This window comes from Diabrotica virgifera, chromosome 3 (assembly GCF_917563875.1).
Source record: "Diabrotica virgifera virgifera chromosome 3, PGI_DIABVI_V3a".
NCBI classification, from domain to species: domain Eukaryota; kingdom Metazoa; phylum Arthropoda; class Insecta; order Coleoptera; family Chrysomelidae; genus Diabrotica; species Diabrotica virgifera.
Window position 1 is genome coordinate 276488029 of NC_065445.1, and position 17932 is coordinate 276505960.

Here is a 17932-nt window from a genome sequence, read left to right on the forward strand (position 1 = left end):
CAAAGTTTGGAACACACTGTGGAATATTTTAGAGTATATAAAATATTCAAATTAAAACTCAATTGTAGCCTTAAGCTTTCTTAACATTTGCTTTTTGATTCATTTGCTTATGTTGGATAATAAAAAAGTTGGGTACTTTAACAACTAGCAACGTTTTTCATCAATAAAGGGTGTATCTAAATAAGTGCGACAAGCTTTAAGGGGTAATTCTGCATGAAAAAATAATGACCGTTTGCTTTATAAACATATGTTCGTAAATGCTTGGTTTTGAGATACGGGATGTTGAATTTTTTCTTACAAACTGATGATTTATTTATTGCTCTAAAACCGGTTGAGATATGCAAATGAAATTTAGTAGGTTTTAAGAAGTAGTTATTGCGCATTTTTTGACATACAATTAAGAATTTTATATTCACCATTGGCGTGCATACGGGTCATATTACCCGGTCATATTACCCGTATGCACGCCAATGGTGAATATAAAATTCTTAATTGTAGGTCAAAAAATGAGCAATAACTACCTCTTAAAAATTACCAAATTTCATTTGCACATCTCAACCGGTTTTAGAGCAATAAATAAATCGTCAGTTTGTAAGAAAAAATCAACATCCCATATCTCGGAAACTTGCGGACATATGTTTATAAAGCAAACGGTCATTATTTTTCATGCAGAATTACCCCCTAAAGTTTGTCGCACTTATTTAGAAACACCCTGTATTGATGAAGAACGTTGCTAGTTGTTAAAATACCTAACTTTTTTATTATCACTCATAAGCGAATGAATCAAAAAGCAGAATGTTAAGAAAGAACTACAATTGAGTTTTAATTTCAATATTTTATATATGCTGAAATATTCCACAGGGTGTTCCGAACTTTGAGGAAAAAACACTGTATGATTGTTACACCCGGTATACAATGACATTTACTTGTCTAGCAACACTTTTACCACATCGATATACTTAAAGAATAAGGCTATAACATAATATTAAAACAATCACTAAAATCGAACAACAGGTTTAGGAAATACGAGACATAAAAAATGTCCCATTTTTAAGGTTGTGCGTTAATTTTGATGCTTAGTGTATATTTAACTCTACTTCGCACATATTTAAGGTCTTTCAACTTTACTCGATGAATTTTCGGGGTTTTTCAACTCCGATTGGGCCCATTTTAAAGCTGTACAACACTTTGAGTTTCAAGTCTTCTAAGGGCTTGTCCATATGCGGGCGGTTTACCAACGTCGACTGCTCGGTTTACTTGTTTTCCCCTTGTTCTTCTTGGTATTAGGGTGAAACTTCAAACGCGGCATTAGGGTGAGATCAAGTAAAACAGGTAAACCGCGCAGTCGACGTTGGCAAACCGCCCAAAAATGGACAAGCCCTTAATATCTCTCGGGACTTTCTCTAACGCTTATTGGCATTTATAAACGCTTATTAACACTACTTATTAACACCTTTGAACTATTATTGATGTTTCCAACGCGGTTTAATTCTTCTCAACGTTTTTAAGGCTTCTCAACGCTATACAATAGGGAACTTGCACATTTTTTTTTTGTTACATAATAATGTTCAGTTTTGTTTAAAACTGAGATTTCCAAAATTTCACGCTTCAAAAACTCGTAATAACTTAGAAATACATATTTAAAGTCTTCTGCGGTATAAAATAGTTCATACGACCCGTGACGTCATATAGTTTTACATTAGTTATTATTATGGTTATATTTCGCTGTGTCTAGGTACACTCTAACGTGTACGCAAATAAAAAAAGTTAGGTACACGCGAATTAAACTTGATCAAGCCAGTGACTTCATTATTTAACGTGCGCAGTGACTGTATATTTTGGTACATGCTATTTTGATATGTTTAGTGTTTGTTTGATAGAAAAATACTTGTTAAGGGAAGGGAAGCAGAACTATTTAGATGTTTCAAACTTAATTGTAATAAATCAATGTATATATAAAAGTATATATTTAGGTTACCAAAATAAATATATGTATTTAGTTGATATCACACGTACAAAATATTGCTAAAATAATTTTTATACGTAAGTTAATTATTATAATCAACTATTCTAAATGGGAAATAAGCCACAATTTAACTAAAAAAATGATTTTTTTAACGTTTCGACGTCCAAATCGGATGTCATTGTCAAAATACAAAAATTAGTCAGATTAAATAAATTATTAGACAAAATTTTTACTAAGCAACACCATTTTTGTTTAATTTAATAATATTTTGTATTTTGACAACGACGTCCGATTTAGACGTCGAAAAGTTAATGAAATCATTTTTTGGTTAAATTGTGGCTTAGTTCCCATTTATAATAGTTGATTACAAAAATGCCACAAGGATAATAGCTTCAGAACAAGTTAATTATTATTGTGAAAGCTTTAGGTCTTCTTTTTATTTTAATCTTTTACGGTAATACATACTATTTCATTTATAACTAAAAAAATATATATTAATTTATAGTCTCTTATCTTTTTCGTACTGTTTTAAAATGTTCTTAAACTCATTAAAAGAGCTAAATAATTGTCCACACTCCGTAGTTAATTTAAAAACAAACACTAAACAAATAAAAAATAAGAAATCACTGACACTCTAACTTTTTTATTTGCGTACACGGTAACGTATACCTAGACACAACCTTATATTTAGGTATATTCTTCTTCTCCTTCTTTAGTTTATTGGCCTCCACCTACTTTGGTATTTGGCAACCTCATTGTCGTGGAATAAGTCAAAAATATTTATATTCTAATGACATTTATCGTATGTCATTGTAATAATATATACCAGTTTGTTAAAATTGTAGTTTTATACTGTTTTTCAAGGAAAGGAACGAAGGTTTACTATTGAAAATAAAACAATTTTGTAAAAGTACGAATTTTTCTATGAATAGTTCAAATGATCAAAAACACTTGTAACGTCACATAAATGTATTTTATACTGACGTTTATAACGTCTAATTTAAAATTCTGTTTACTTTATTGGAAAAATGTAAATGTAAAACCAAGTGACGTCACGAAGCGTTTTAGACCACCTGTTTTAATTTGAATTTTTAATCGTCTTTAGGGGCCAAACGAAAGACAAACAAAACTTTTTTTATCTTTGATACATGTTTTAAATTATGTTGTGTTGTGATTTATAACATTTTTTTCGAATTTAAAAATTTATGCAAGTTCCCTATTCTTTTTAACGCTGTTAAATACTTTCAAACATTTTGGAGCTTCTTATTAACAATTCTTTCTTTAATTTTTTTCAATTCTTCATTGTATATGTTTAATAGTTGTTTTTACTTCTTTAGGCGATGGTGTTCGTAACGTCCAGAAATGCTACTGCGTCTGTAGCTAAGAAACTGATCGAAATAGCACAAGTTAAAGGTACTCTACCTTTATTCGAGCCAGAGAAGTCGATCAGGGGACATAAGAGTGGATACAAGAACGGAGATTTGGGTTTTTTGGTACCTCAAGGATTTGGCATTCACCATGCAGGTATTTATTTCCATATTAGTACTGTATAAAATCCACAACAGAATTTACAGAAAGCTGGATGATGAAATTAGTGATAACCAATTAGGCTTTAGAAACGGCATGGAAACTAGGGAAGCATTATTCGGTATAAATGTGCTCATGCAAAGTAATCTAGACATGAACCAAGATATTTATGTATAAATTTCCCATAAATTTTTACAGTGTACAAATATTCTCAATATTTCAACACATTAGAACCTTGTACTTATCCCTTAAAAAACTAGTTTGTTATCCATATACCCGCCAACTATCTTTCCTGCCAAACAACAAAGCTAAAAGTTGTCCAACTACAAACTAGTAGAGTCTGTTACCAACCTTTGCCAAGAGCACACCGCATTTTTAGAGCGGTAGTTTTCGTCTGTTTCTCAACAAATCTAACCAAATAATTAGTGTCAGTGGCCATAGCAACCTGGCCGTAAGTGATTAGTGCCAAATGGTAAATCAATCATAGCTTTATCAACTGTAAGTAGAAAAAAAATATGTACATCTTATTTAATCACCTATCACCAAAGTCGCGGTGTTGCCATTGCATCTAAACGGTTTGCTGTTCCAACAAGTTAAACTCTACGCGGTATAAGCTGTCTCACAAATAAACTTATAATTTAAACATACAATTAAACTTATAATTTAAACATATAATATTATCTTCTATCTCTCACGTATCCTTCTATTCATTTAACTCGTCAATATACATATTTTTTATTGTTCTGTAAACAACCTTGTCTGTTATTACTTACCAACCATTCCCTATCCCTTGTAAAGAGTAATCCTTACAGGTGCTGGATTCCCAGCTGGTCGAAAAAGAAGAAGAATTCCCAAAACCTGTGTGCGAAAACCGAACACTGAACCAACCGAGTTCGCTACAGCGAGCTTCTTAATCCCACAATTTACACATGCTTTATTGATTTCGAAAAAGCGTTTGACAAGGTATAGTCATAGCTCGATGAACTAATTAATATCTTGAAACTGAAAAATGTTGACAGTCGGAAATCAGAGTAATTTCAAACCTCTACTGGAACCGGAAAGTCAAAATAAGAATTAAGGATCAAATGTCGGAAGAAATAGAAATTCTTTGGGGTGTAAGGCAGGGCTATATATTGTCACCTTCTTCTTCTTGTGCCACTCCTATCGGAGATTGGAAATCATCAAGGCTACCCTGACTTTGTTTACAGCTGACTTAAAAAGTTCATTAGTTGTGCAGTCAAACCACTCTCTCAAATTCCGCAACCATGACGTTCTTCTACGGCCTGGATTCCGTTTTCCTTCTATTTTTCCTTGCATTATATTTTGAAGTAATGCGTATTTATGACCTCTCATCAAGTGACCCAAATACTCGATTGCCATCACTGCTGTTTAATATGCATATATAGCGAAACCGACTTCCAAGCAGCTTTAGGAGAGTGTAAGGATGGGATGATCATAAAAGGTGAAATCCTTAAGAATATAAGATATGCCGATGACCCTGTCATATTTACTTCAATTCTACAAAGTTTGATATACTAGAACGGCTGGAACTTAAAGGAAACAAATTACAAGATAAGTTAAGATAAGTTAAGACCAGATAAGATAAATAATTACAGATTACAAAACATCCAAAAGACAACGAGACACTCCATACTAATAATATCCAGATAGAAAACATTGGTTAGTCAAAACGCAGAATAAATACAAGAGATTAAAATCCGCATAGAAATGGTAAGGGAAAAAATTTGTGAAAATGAAATATTTATTATGAAGTAGAGACCTAAGAATGGATCTAAGGATAAGGGAGCATCCATAAACTACGTCGTAAAAAATTTGAACTTTTTAATACCCTCCCCCCTCCGTCGTAATTCGTCGTTTAGAGACGACCCCCCCCCATGTCGACGTCGTCGTTGCAACTCACGACCCCCCTTTCATTGATTTAAAAAAAATCAATATTATTTCTGTTTTTTTAATCAAATATGAGGGGTAGGCGTAAAATCTTGGTCCAATGCTATTTAAATGCATTAATTTTTTTTGAATCCTGAGAAAACTAATAAATATATTTGAAAAATTTAAACGCATAATAAAAGATTACATTATTACCGAGGGTTGAAAGTCCCTTAGAATAAACAAAAGGTTTCTTTTGAATGAAATATTTGAAATGAAAAATCAGACAAAATTTTCTCTTTTTTTTTTCACCTCTGTAACTTATTAAAATAAACATTATAGATGTTTTCAGGAAGTTTTGGCCCTCGGTAATAATGCAGTCTTTCAGCCTGCGTTTAAATTTTTCAAAAATCTTTATTAGTTTCCATAGTATTCAAAAAAAAAAAATGAATGCACTTAAATAGCATTGGACCAAGATTTTACGGGGTATGCTTTCTTAACTGCATCGTATAAATCTTTATATTTATGTTGTTTTGATTTCGATGCCATTTCTTCTAAAGTATAAATACGACTTACTAACTAAATAGAAACCAATATTTTATTTCTATTCGTTCTTTCAGAACTGTTGTTTCACACACAGTATGCAGCACATAAATGAACTAACAATTTAATATTTTTTTGCTTCCAGACGTTGTTCTGTATATAGAAGCGATTGTTTAAACTTAAAGAACCATGTCTTATTGTTTGTTGTCCTGTACAAAAGTGCTACCTAATATTATTTTAACGCCGTGACTGATAAAAACGAAATGAAAAGTATGCGATAATTGTATTTATGATATAAGTGTTAAAAGTACACGTTTAAGGCACAAATGTGAAAGTTGGCACATGAGTGCCTTAAAGGATCGTTTAAACACAGCGATATATCAAACAACTTATCAAGGTCAATCGAGTTGTTGCAACTTATCATTGTGTGTAAACGGTGCATCGCACGACTTATCAAAGTTGGAGTTGGGTTGAGGTTGGTATCAACTTATCACAAGGATCGAGTTGTTTTAATTTATCGTCGTGTCTAAACGGTACAGCGATTTATCATTGGACTTGGGTTGTATCAATTTAGGAGAATCTTACCGTATTAGAATTTATTTACATATCCAATTAAATAATGTACAGGGTGATTGATTAGTGGGGGTAAAGCTACGTAGATCCGTTATAGTAATAGATAGCAATAAAAGTTAATAACAAAAATTGTAGCCAACTTTGAGATTCACATTTATAAAATTAATTAGAATGTTACATAGGGTGTTCGATAACATAGTGGCAGACAAAACTTATTTTTTTTTATTGGAACACCCTGTATTTTATTTTATATTCAAAATCTTCTTAACTTCGCCATTACAAATGTATAAAGGATTGTTATGTTATACAGGGTATTTTACAAAGTTATAACCAATTTTATATGAAAATTGTAACAAGTTAACTCATTGTATAAATAAAAATAAGCACAAAAGCAATGGATTATTGATGCCATTTTTTTATTTATTATCAAAATTTTCATAAATTATTCTGCTTCTTATTTTTGTATAGACACGACTGTCTGTTTTTTCAATGTGCCTCTAGTAAGTTGTCGTTCCATCGTTTTCGTGGTCTTACCACTGATCGTCTGCCTATTGGGAAACCGTCTCTCGCTGTCCTGACTACTCTGTTGTCATTCGGCTTATGTGGTCATTCCATTCTATTGTTCTGTTTCTTACCCTGTCTTCTGTCGTATATTTGCACTTCTAGCTCTGTCCCATAGTCTCACCATCGATTTTTCGAAGGGTTTTCATCTCCGCTGTTTCGAGCAATCCTTTTGTCCTCTCTGTGTCGGGTCGTGTTTCTGCCGCGTATGTCATTATTGTTCTGATGACTGTTTTGTAAATTCTGCCTTTCATATCTTTTCCGATATTTTTATTTCTCCATATTGTGTCATTCAGGCAAATCTTTCATTCTGCGTTTAAATTTCTCAAAAATACTTATTAGTTTTCTCAGGATTACAAAAAAATAATTACATTTAAAAATACATTGAAAATTTTGAGAGCCGTCAAAATTTTGCATTTTGTTCCTTTCCCCTTAAGCTTATAATTTGATACTATGTGGTTTTGCCAATTAATCAACAATATATAATACTTTTATCAACTATAATAATTATACACTTTCCAACAAAAAAATTAGGTCACTCGATGAATTATACACGTTTGATGTCTCGGATTTCCTAAACCTGTTGTCCGATTTAAGTGATTTTTTTAGTATGTTATAGTCTTATTCTTTAACAATACCAATCTAATAATATTGTTGCTAGACAGGTAAATGTCATTTTATACCAGGTTTTTACACAAAAATAAAATTTTGTTGCATATTGGATTTTTGTCCAATTCATATGAGTCTAAACTGGTATTTATCTAATTATCTATTTAAAAAGGAATCATTTCGGTACATAATTAACTTGACTTAAGTAAACCTGATACCTTTAATAAAAAAGAGCTAATTAATTGAAATATTTAAAAAATGTACTGTAGGTACATTACTTCCTGAAGATGTTCCAACGTTTAATATTGTTGCATGTTTTACTTGCATATGCTTTTTTAAATTAGATGTGCTCGTTTTATAGGACAGCTTTGCTTTACAAATATTGTGTGTGTGTGTGTTTTGTGTTTTATTAGCACTGGTTTTTACAACCAACTGGCCAGTCAATTTCATAATGATTTGTTTTAGCCTATAACTTATTATATTACTAACTCAGGGGAGTAATGTGTAGTGTGTGTGTTGAGTAAGTGTCTTGTTACTTTGCAAAGTCGACGTCATTGTCTTTGCAAAGAGACGCTAATTGTATCCGAACGTCTGCGGTCACTCCGGTGAGTACCGATCCCACAAGGACAGAAACTAGTTTCATTTATGTATTAATTTATAATAAACGAAAAATTTCTGACCGTGGTGAGATTCGAACTCACGACCATTCGGACCTTTCGAGCGCTCTTACCACTGAGCCACAGAGGGGTCTTTACAAATAGGGGGGGTTTTTCGGCCCACCCTAGTGTACGTGCATAAATGAAAAAAGATATATTTTTTGTATTCTCTAAGAGTTAGGTATTAATATGTAAAAAGTATTATGTCAACTTTTAATAAAGGTTCTGAAAAAAAAAAAATCTTCAAAAAATGCTTATTTTTGGTCTTCTAAAGTATACTAGTACCTTAAATTCTGGTGATCTGAGTAGTCACGCTACTTGTCCATTGAAAAATGAAAATATCTCGAAAACTATCCTTGTCTACACAAAATACGGAGTAACACGTGAATACCATGTGAACTCATGACATATTTAGGTCTTTGCCTACAAGCTGTAAAACTTCAGTCAAACAGTCAGAATTCGTGGCAAACAGTTGTTGGTAATAATCCGATACAACTTCTACGAAGTAAGTACCTAATCGGACTCTTCGACTGTTATTTTTCAAGAAGCACGTGCCTGATCCCTTTATCACGCATTTTTAATTACTTTTTCTTTTGCGTAGACAGACGAATAGGCAATGTTGTATACAAATTAAAGTACGGTAATGGTACTTTTTAATAGTGATATAAAATACAGGGTATCCCATTTAAATTTTACTGAAAAAATAATGTACCTACTTGAGTTTTAACTCACCCTTTATTAGATATAAAGTAAATTAGCAATATCAATCATTTTTAAAAATTTTGACAATAAATAAAATATGGCATCAATAAACCATTGCCGTTGTGCTTATTTTTATTTATACAGTGAGTTGAACTTGTTACGATTTTCATATAAAATTGGTTATAACTTTGTAAATACCCTGTATAATATACCCAACCTTTATATTTTGAAAGTAACAGGATCTATTTGTTTACGATGAAAACTAGTTATAATTCATTGAAGGGTCTAAAAGGGTCTAATGTACACAATGGTCCCCTCTTCAACTTGTTGTGGTCAACTTATCGCAGCGTCTAAACAGCGTTTCAACCTCAACAAATCACAGCAACTTGTCATCACAACTAGTTGCTGGACTTATCGCTGTGTTTAAACGCCCCTTAAAAATGTACTTTTTAACACGCATATCATACAATATATTTTCTACAAACGTAATTACAGGACAATATCTACAGAAACTTTTACTTGAACTTGACTGACATTCCATTTTTATATTTTTTTTGACATTACATCAAAATTGCATATACGGTCAATACGAACTGCAGTGCCTTAAAATTTTTTTAAAGCACTAGTGCCTTAAAGTAGCATTTTTAACGCTCGTATGGAGTGTTAAAAATTGCATTTTTAACACGGTTGTAGAAAAAAGTATTTATAATAGAATTATTCTTTTTAATTTTAATAAAGGTATATTTATTCGTAAACGTTTTGTTTTATTTTCAATTTCGTATCAAAAACTGTACGTTTTTATATGAATATCTGGTACTTTAATGCTGGTAGAAGCTAGTAAAAAATTATTTTTATAGACACAATAGCGACAAATTTAAATATACCAATATATTAAACGACGTCGAATGGGCACTCATACCCCTCCTCTCCCCTGTCGTAATCCGTCGTAATAAGCAAGCCCCCCTCCCTCTTCTCAACGACGTAGTTTATGGATGACCCCTAAGGTTGTTGCGCTGCTACGTTTTTACAACTTTGCTCTACGGATCTGAGGCCTGGACAATGAAGTACATAATTAGAGATTAAGAAATTGAAAGCTTTTGAGCGTTGGTGTTATCGAAGAATGTTATGAATATTATGGGTAGACAAAATTATCAATGTTGAAGTCCTTGATAGGGTTAATAAGAGGGAAGAAATTGTACAGACAATTATGAGGCGGAAGCTTGAATATTTCGGTCATATAGTAAGAGGTCCTCGTTGTAGTCTGATGCCTGATGCGTTTGTTTATAGGGGGCAAAATAAAAGGTAAAAGAGATGTAGCAAGAAGACGAACCTCCTGGTTACGAAATCTAAGGAAATGGTTTAGTCTGAGCTCTAACCAACTATTTAGAGCTGATGTAAGTAAAATAAGAACTGTCATGTTGATATCCAATCTTCGATAGAAGATGGAACCTTAAGAAGAAGATCATATAAACTGTGTTCAAACCAATAAATTTTGAAGATTGAACAAATCATTTTTTTTTTGTAGGAATGGTAAGATCCGACAGACTGGAGGTAGAAAGGCTTTTCCGTGACGGAGAACTTAAAGTGATCATTTGTACTACAACCCTGGCGTGGGGTGTAAATTTACCTGCTCATGCTGTTATTATAAGGGTAAGTACAGTAAATTCATCAATACTCTTATAATCTATATTTTCTTTAAATTTTCACAGGGTACCTTACACTACGACGCCACTAAATCAACGTTTGTCGATATGGACATGTTGGATGTCCAGCAGATCTTTGGTAGAGCTGGAAGACCTCAGTATGACACCTCTGGACACGGAATTATCATAACTTCAATGGCGAATATGTCTAAATATATGGGACTCATGTTGTCACAGGTTCCTATCGAAAGTCAGTTTTTGACATGTGTTCCTGACAACTTAAATGCAGAGGTAAATATATTAGATTTAATCAATGTCATTCTCTTTGCCTTTATTGCTATATGAGTGGTCGGCTTCCCTACTTCTAGTGTTACATTCTCCATGAGTTTCTATTTTCAGTGATATTATTATGAATTGCTTACTCCGTCCAGAAACTAGACCTTCAGCGATTCTTCATATTCGGTTATTATTACTTTGTTAGTTGAACATGCTGTAAACATTTTACCTACGATCTTCTATTTTTTTTTCAACGTTTTTCTACGCTCTTCAATGCTTTTTCACACTTTTCGACGTCTTCTGCTGACTATATTCTTTTGTACTGTCGATTGTACTCTTGATTTTTAAGGATTTTTAACTTTTTGAACACTATTCAATGCTTTTAAACTGTTTTCAATGGATTTTAACGCTCTATAACGCGTTTTGAGACGCTTTTTCAAGGCTTTCATCGTAACTCAACTTTTTTTAACGTTCTTCACGAGTTTTAACAGCTTTCAAGTCATTTTCTTTCCTTTAAAAAATACTTTTTAACGGTACTAACGGCTTTAATGCTTTTCAGTGCTGCTAAACTTCTTTAAGGTGTTCGGACCTTTTTTTACATTCTTTAATACTTCTTATTAGCGTCTTTCATCAATTTCCAACGTTTTTAACACTTTCAATGCTTCTTATCGCTTGTTCATGCGGCGTAAGGCTGTTTTTATAATCTTTTTCAAAACTGTTAAATGTTTTTTAACCCTTTTAAACTCACCAATGGTTTTCAACGTATTTTAACGCTTTAAGGCTTTAAAACATGTCTTAACCCTTTTCAAGGCTTGTTAAATTGCTCTCTCCTTTTAGTACTTCTCGATGCTATTTAATGCTTTTATACGCTTTTACGCAATGATTTTCTCCACCGTTGTCATTTGACGTGTACTTTGGTTGTGGTAAAATAGTTTTCTAGTTGAAAAGAGAAAAAAAATATTTTTAATTGCTTTTTTTTTATTTAGATTGTTCTGGGAACTGTTTCCAATATAAAGGAGGCTATGGAATGGTTGGCCAACACGTTTCTGTATGTTCGCATTAAGAAAAATCCTCTAGTGTATGGCCTGACCTACAACGAAATATGGGTAAGTATATTGAGAAAAATATCAGACAAATACACAAAATTGAGATATAAAAGAAACTTATTGATAGGAAAAATTATCAAAACCTACATTCTTGCCCTTAATAGTATAAACCATTTTTTAATGCAACCCTTGGTAACATTTCCTCCTCCTGACTCTACCCCACTCCTTTAGAAGTATAGACATTTTCTTAGACACTGAAAAGGAAAACTCTCTCTTGTGTTCACCTCCATAGGCAACAGACGTACAAATAACTGTCTCTATTTTTTACCGTCGAAGAGAACAGACGCTCTGTTCTATTCTCTGTTAGTGATAACCACTATGTGAAAAGTATCGCGAATCTCCCTGATTTCTCCTCTTGAAGTGAAAATACGATTTTTTTCGCTCTTGAAGCCCCTCTCAGTGATAACGACTACTCAAAAATAAACAGTATAGGAAAAAATACCGCTAATCCTTAAACAGAATTAAATCTCGTACAAGAAACAAACGCGTGTGAATCCCGCAAATTAAGACCTGCTATGCGATAACCGAAACATTATCTGATACCGCCTCTCGTATTGAACTATCGGGTTTGAAACCTACATATGTGACGATTATCAATGCGCAAGTGAAGTAACATTTCATTACCTCTCCCAATTCATTTGAACCACACCCTATCATACAGTCCACAAACTGTGAAATTGTTTTAATAATGCCAATGTACATTTATTAGGTGTAGGTATTGCCTTAATTGTGCAAGAAATAATACATTGTATTTTTTATTTATAGGACGTCAACCAGTTCAATCAGTTTCTGCAAACTCAACTAGATACAGCCGCTAAAACTTTGGAAAAGTCGCAGATGATTCGTTTCGATACCACTCTAGGTGAGTTAAGGCCAACCAACTTTGGAAGAATCGCTAGTTTCTACTACATATCGTATAATACCATGGAAATGTTTTACCAAAAGTTCGATAGGTACACATCAGACCCAGCGTTGTTGCGGTTGATAAGTGAAGCATCGGAGTTTTCTCAAATTCAAGTAAGTGATCATTAATTACATTTACCACGTGACACAGAAAAAAGAACACCCGCTAATAATGAATTTATTACAATTTTTTCTATACATGTCTCTTAGGGGTAAGTAAATAATCAAAATTAAAAAAAAAACAATGCAACCGTTGGAAAAAATGTAAAAAATTAATAATGTATAAGTAGTAAAAATCGTCGGAAGCGTTGAAAACTCTGACCTTTTCTGACCTCATTCTTTGATTCTTCTTTCATTGCCTGTAATCGGCTTCTGCAATTATTTTGCAAATATCTGTTTTCATTTTGAGATTTTTGTTGAAGATTTTGTAGTATGCTTTAAAAGCGTTGCAGTCTGGCACAAAATAAATTATTGATTATCTGCGGAAGTGATTGCTTCATTTCATCAGCTTCAAATTTCTGCAGGCATTGAAAAACTTCTACTGGAGAAGAAATTGCAATACGATTGCTGCCTGTCCTCGAAGCGACACTGCTAAAGCTGCCATTTTTTCTCAGTCCAACCATTTGCTCTATCTGCAGCTTCAGATCAATTTTTCATGCTGTTTGGCCTTCGAACGTGGGTGGTTTTAAAATTTTGCCTAGTTTTAATTATTTCTGGTTGAACTATGGAAGAAGCTTTCTTCAGATTCGACATTAGTTACTGAAATATACAGAGATATATAGGGATAGATAACTTAGGTATTAATTTTTTTTAACTCAAAATCTGTCTTTCTAAACTAGATTTTAAATCGTTTTGTTGTTCTATTTTATTGACCAAATAGTTTTTATTGTTGCTCTATTTTATTGTCCGGAGAGTTTCGTTTTTTTTCAAATGTGTTTATTCTATTAGTAATTTGACTCACCTCTAGAAAATTTTCGTGAAGTTGAGATAAACTATTCATGATTATCTACTTTTCTACGCCTCTCCTCTTTCTCTTCCTCTTCTTGCCAACGCTTCTCCTGCAGCTCTTTCTTTTCTTGCCTAGCCTTTTGTTCCTCTTATTTTTCTTTGCTTCCCTTCTGTTTTTCTACTCTTCTCCTTTTTCTCTTGCATTTGTAAAAACCATGCGGTGGGTCCGGATGTATCCATTTCTTTATCGGTAGATCTAGTATGGATTATTACCAATGCCTTACTATCTTCTTTATCCCACTGCTGTCACCAATGCTACACTACTTAAAAAAATTATACTGTTCGTTGAAATGTCAATCTACTATGTTTATATACATTTTCTGACGTTCCAGATTTCACTGGACATTTCGGGATTTTTCTCGAACTTTATTACTTCTTATTTTTCGGCAAGGGACTTTTTCTATATGGGATCAATCTTACACAACTGTCATAACAATACTATGGATTTATAGCGTTAACTTTTGCATAGATAATTTAGTTTAAATATATCTAAATATAATTTTTTTTAGGTTAGGATGGATGAAATACAAGAACTAGACCGACTACGAGAATATAATGAGTATGACTTAACTCTAGATTTTTCTAACAATGTAGACAAGGTTATAATCCTGATTCAAGCCAATATTAGTAGAGCTCCAATATACGTGTCCTCTTTAATATCAGACACTCAATTCATCATGCAGGTAAAGAATAATTTTGAATTCAAAATATGTATACTCAGTGACATTTGACGTGTTACACCCATAAGGAATAATTTCTTGAACTTAATTTTTTGGCAACATTGTAGATTTACATCAAGAATGAAACAATAATGTTGGCAAGCATTTTTATTGATATGTAATAAAAAAAAAATAATATAGTGTTTGGCGACCCTGAAGCTGAATACACTCTTGTACAGTTTAGTCATTGAAAAAATGAGATGATCGATGTCTGCTTGTGGCAACTCGTTCCAAGCAACTTTATGGATTAACTGTGCCAGACTCAGTGGAGGATAGTGGAACGTGGACAGTCTACTTCTCATAATATCCCACATTCGATAGGATTTAAATCCGGTGAACAGGGTGGCCACAGAAAAACGCCAGCTTCTTGGAGAAAGTTCAAAGTTCGACGAGAAATAACGGGATGGGCATTGTCTTGCTGAAAAAGGACGTGTCGACGGCCGTCTAGATATGACAGTAAAGTGGTTTGTAAGATGTTATCAACATAACGCGCAGCTGTCAACTGCCTCAAATAAACACAAATGGTGATCTACTACCATAGCAAATAGCCCCCCAAACATTACTTTAACAGTCCTGTGTATATGCCTTTCAACAGTAAACCCGATATCTTGTCGCTATCCACGGCGGCGTCTTACCACCCTACAGCCATCATGCATTCTTAAACAAAATCGCAATTCATCTTTGAATGCTACAATATGCCATCCTGCCACCCAATGCCGCCGTTCTCTGCACCAATTCAAACGTTGATGACAGTGGTCCGCAGTCAAAGGAAGCACTAATCGTGGGCGGAATGAAACCAGTCCAAAGGCTCGAATGCGACGGTATAGTGTACGCATATTAAAAGATCTACCTTCTACTCCAAACCATTGGTCAGCGATTTGACGCGTAGTAACAAAACGGTCTCGCAAAGCCAGTAATCTAAAGCGCCTATCGTGACGCTCTGTGGTACGCCTCGGTTGACCAGTTGGTCTTCTTCGTATTCCTCTACCAACCAATGACGCATAACTGCCATTCAGCCCTATTCTGTAACTTTTAACAAATCGAATAGAAATTACCAAGTCGAATCGTAATTAACTGAAATCGGAATGTTTGATATCTATCGCGTCATTTTCGTGTTTGGATTGGCATTCTGTAACTCACATCGAAATAAAGGTAAATCGAAATCGGCAATTTCTATTTCACGTGGTCAGGAGGGGGTGGCAACTCCGCATTGTCAAGCGAAATTAGTGTTCTGTGGCCTGCTTGTTACTGGTTCTAAATTTGAAATACGACACCGTTGCCATATCTTCAATTTTTCATACTATCACATTACATACAGTTGCATTTAAAAAAATAGTTTTCAAATAACAAAAAAGACAAGTTTTGAAAAGTAAACAACAAAATATTAGTGTAAATATTCTACACAAAAAGCTCAAAAGATGATAAATAGTTTTAAATAAAAGTTAATTAAAATTGTTATAAAAAAGAAGAACAACTGATAAATAAAAAAGATAAATGAAGATAAGATGTATGATGTAAAATATTACTAATAATATACAAGCTTAAGATTTGATTCCATCTAATATAACTGATAAACAACTTTTCCCAAAAATGGCGTCTTTTCTATAATTATTTTCTTTTCTATAAGCGTTGATTGATAAATATACAAGTAAACTTGTATAATATATTATTTATCAATCAACGCTATAAGTCTATCTTTATAATTTTAAACGGTCTTGTACAATCATTATGCCATTGATTGAAATTGTACAAGAAATATACAAAAAAAATATGGCAACACTGTGAACTGTGACTGGCAAACATTCAGCATTCAGATTCAGATTCAGATTCCACAGAAAATGGGGTTAGGTTCAATGCATACTCTTACAACATGACTAAATTATAAATTAAATATACAATTTCCTAAGTAAATAACACCACAGACTAAAAAATTAAGCAGATACAAAATGTAAAAATACTGTAAATAATTGTAAATAAGTAGTAATAAACTATTTTTAGTAGATATAATATATAAACGTTAAAACAAAATACAGTGCGCTTGCGTCAAGCACAATTCCGATTATCGAAGTCTAATTTCGACAGGGTAAATGGTGTCGAAATCATTTCTATTCACTCAGTGGCGTAGCTAGCCCCACAGGGGCCCCCTATCAAAGTTTGTCGCGTGGCCCTTTTCCACGTCTATGGGATAATGCTAAAAAAATGTTCAACAAAAGCAGCAAAAACGCGTGTATAAAATAAAATAGAAATATACTTTATTGTCCCTGAAAATTTTACAATTTTATAGACAAAACGTAGGTACAAAGAGTAGGAAAAAAACAACAACAATAAATACAGTTTACTGAAATTACACAAATCGTCAATATTATTACAAAATAAAAGATAATGAAATAAAACAAAACAATACAAGGTTTTTCGCATATAAGTATGACCGGTACTAGAAATTCGCAATTGATTCATCTCTGAAATAAACGTACCAGTTTTCGTTTTTTGTTTCATATTTTTTTTTGAAAATTTTTCTCACATTAAAAAAACACACAATTTTCAAATCGACATTTCTAGAAAACGGTGTATCCTATCGACTTAAAGCAAGAGTACCTTTTAATACTAGAATGCCTCACAATTTAATAATCCAGTCTCAAAAAGGCTTAAAAGATAAAGATAAAAAAGAAAGATAAATAGGCGTACCAGTTTTGGTTGCTCTAAATAGAAGCGTTCTGGAGGTATTAAAAAAAACTAATTACAAGACGCCTTTTTCAAAGAACTCTAGCTTCTGTAATAACTTTTTTCAGACTAGGTGATTTGGGTTAAATCTTAATACATATTTTGAGTCCAGGAATCTACAGTTAAATTATTTCCAATTATTAATGAATCACCCTGTATATTGCAATATTTAAATAGATTGCAAATTGCATTATACAACCTTAGGAACTAATAAGTTCAGCTTATAACACTCAAATATAGTTAATAATAATAAATCTAATAAACTCTAATAATCCAAAGTCGAGAAACAGATTCGAATTGAGACTCATTGTTTTAAAACATATTCAGTTTTTTTAAGCCAAGGGTGAATAGACATTGAAAATTAGCGTAAATAAAGAAGCTCTGTTCTTTAACGGCGAGCGACCGGCAAATAGATATACCTAAATACAATTTATAGCCTAAATAACACGAAAATATACGCAAACAATACACAGTGTTTCAATGTTTCAAATTATCAATGGTAAAGCGATTACAATTATTGCATTTTCGCATT

The 17932-nt window shown here is 32.9% G+C and overlaps 1 protein-coding gene across 1 annotated transcript in view; it reads left to right on the forward strand.

Annotated features, from left to right (window-relative positions):
• Positions 1–17932, forward strand: part of LOC114335494 (activating signal cointegrator 1 complex subunit 3) — a 68361-nt gene that overhangs the window by 17822 nt on the left and 32607 nt on the right. The window contains exons 10-15 of the mRNA XM_050646192.1: positions 3304–3490; positions 10550–10674; positions 10734–10958; positions 11930–12049; positions 12815–13066; positions 14470–14643. Of these exons, the coding sequence (XP_050502149.1) occupies positions 3304–3490; positions 10550–10674; positions 10734–10958; positions 11930–12049; positions 12815–13066; positions 14470–14643 (1083 nt within the window). The remainder of the gene's footprint in view (positions 1–3303; positions 3491–10549; positions 10675–10733; positions 10959–11929; positions 12050–12814; positions 13067–14469; positions 14644–17932) is intronic.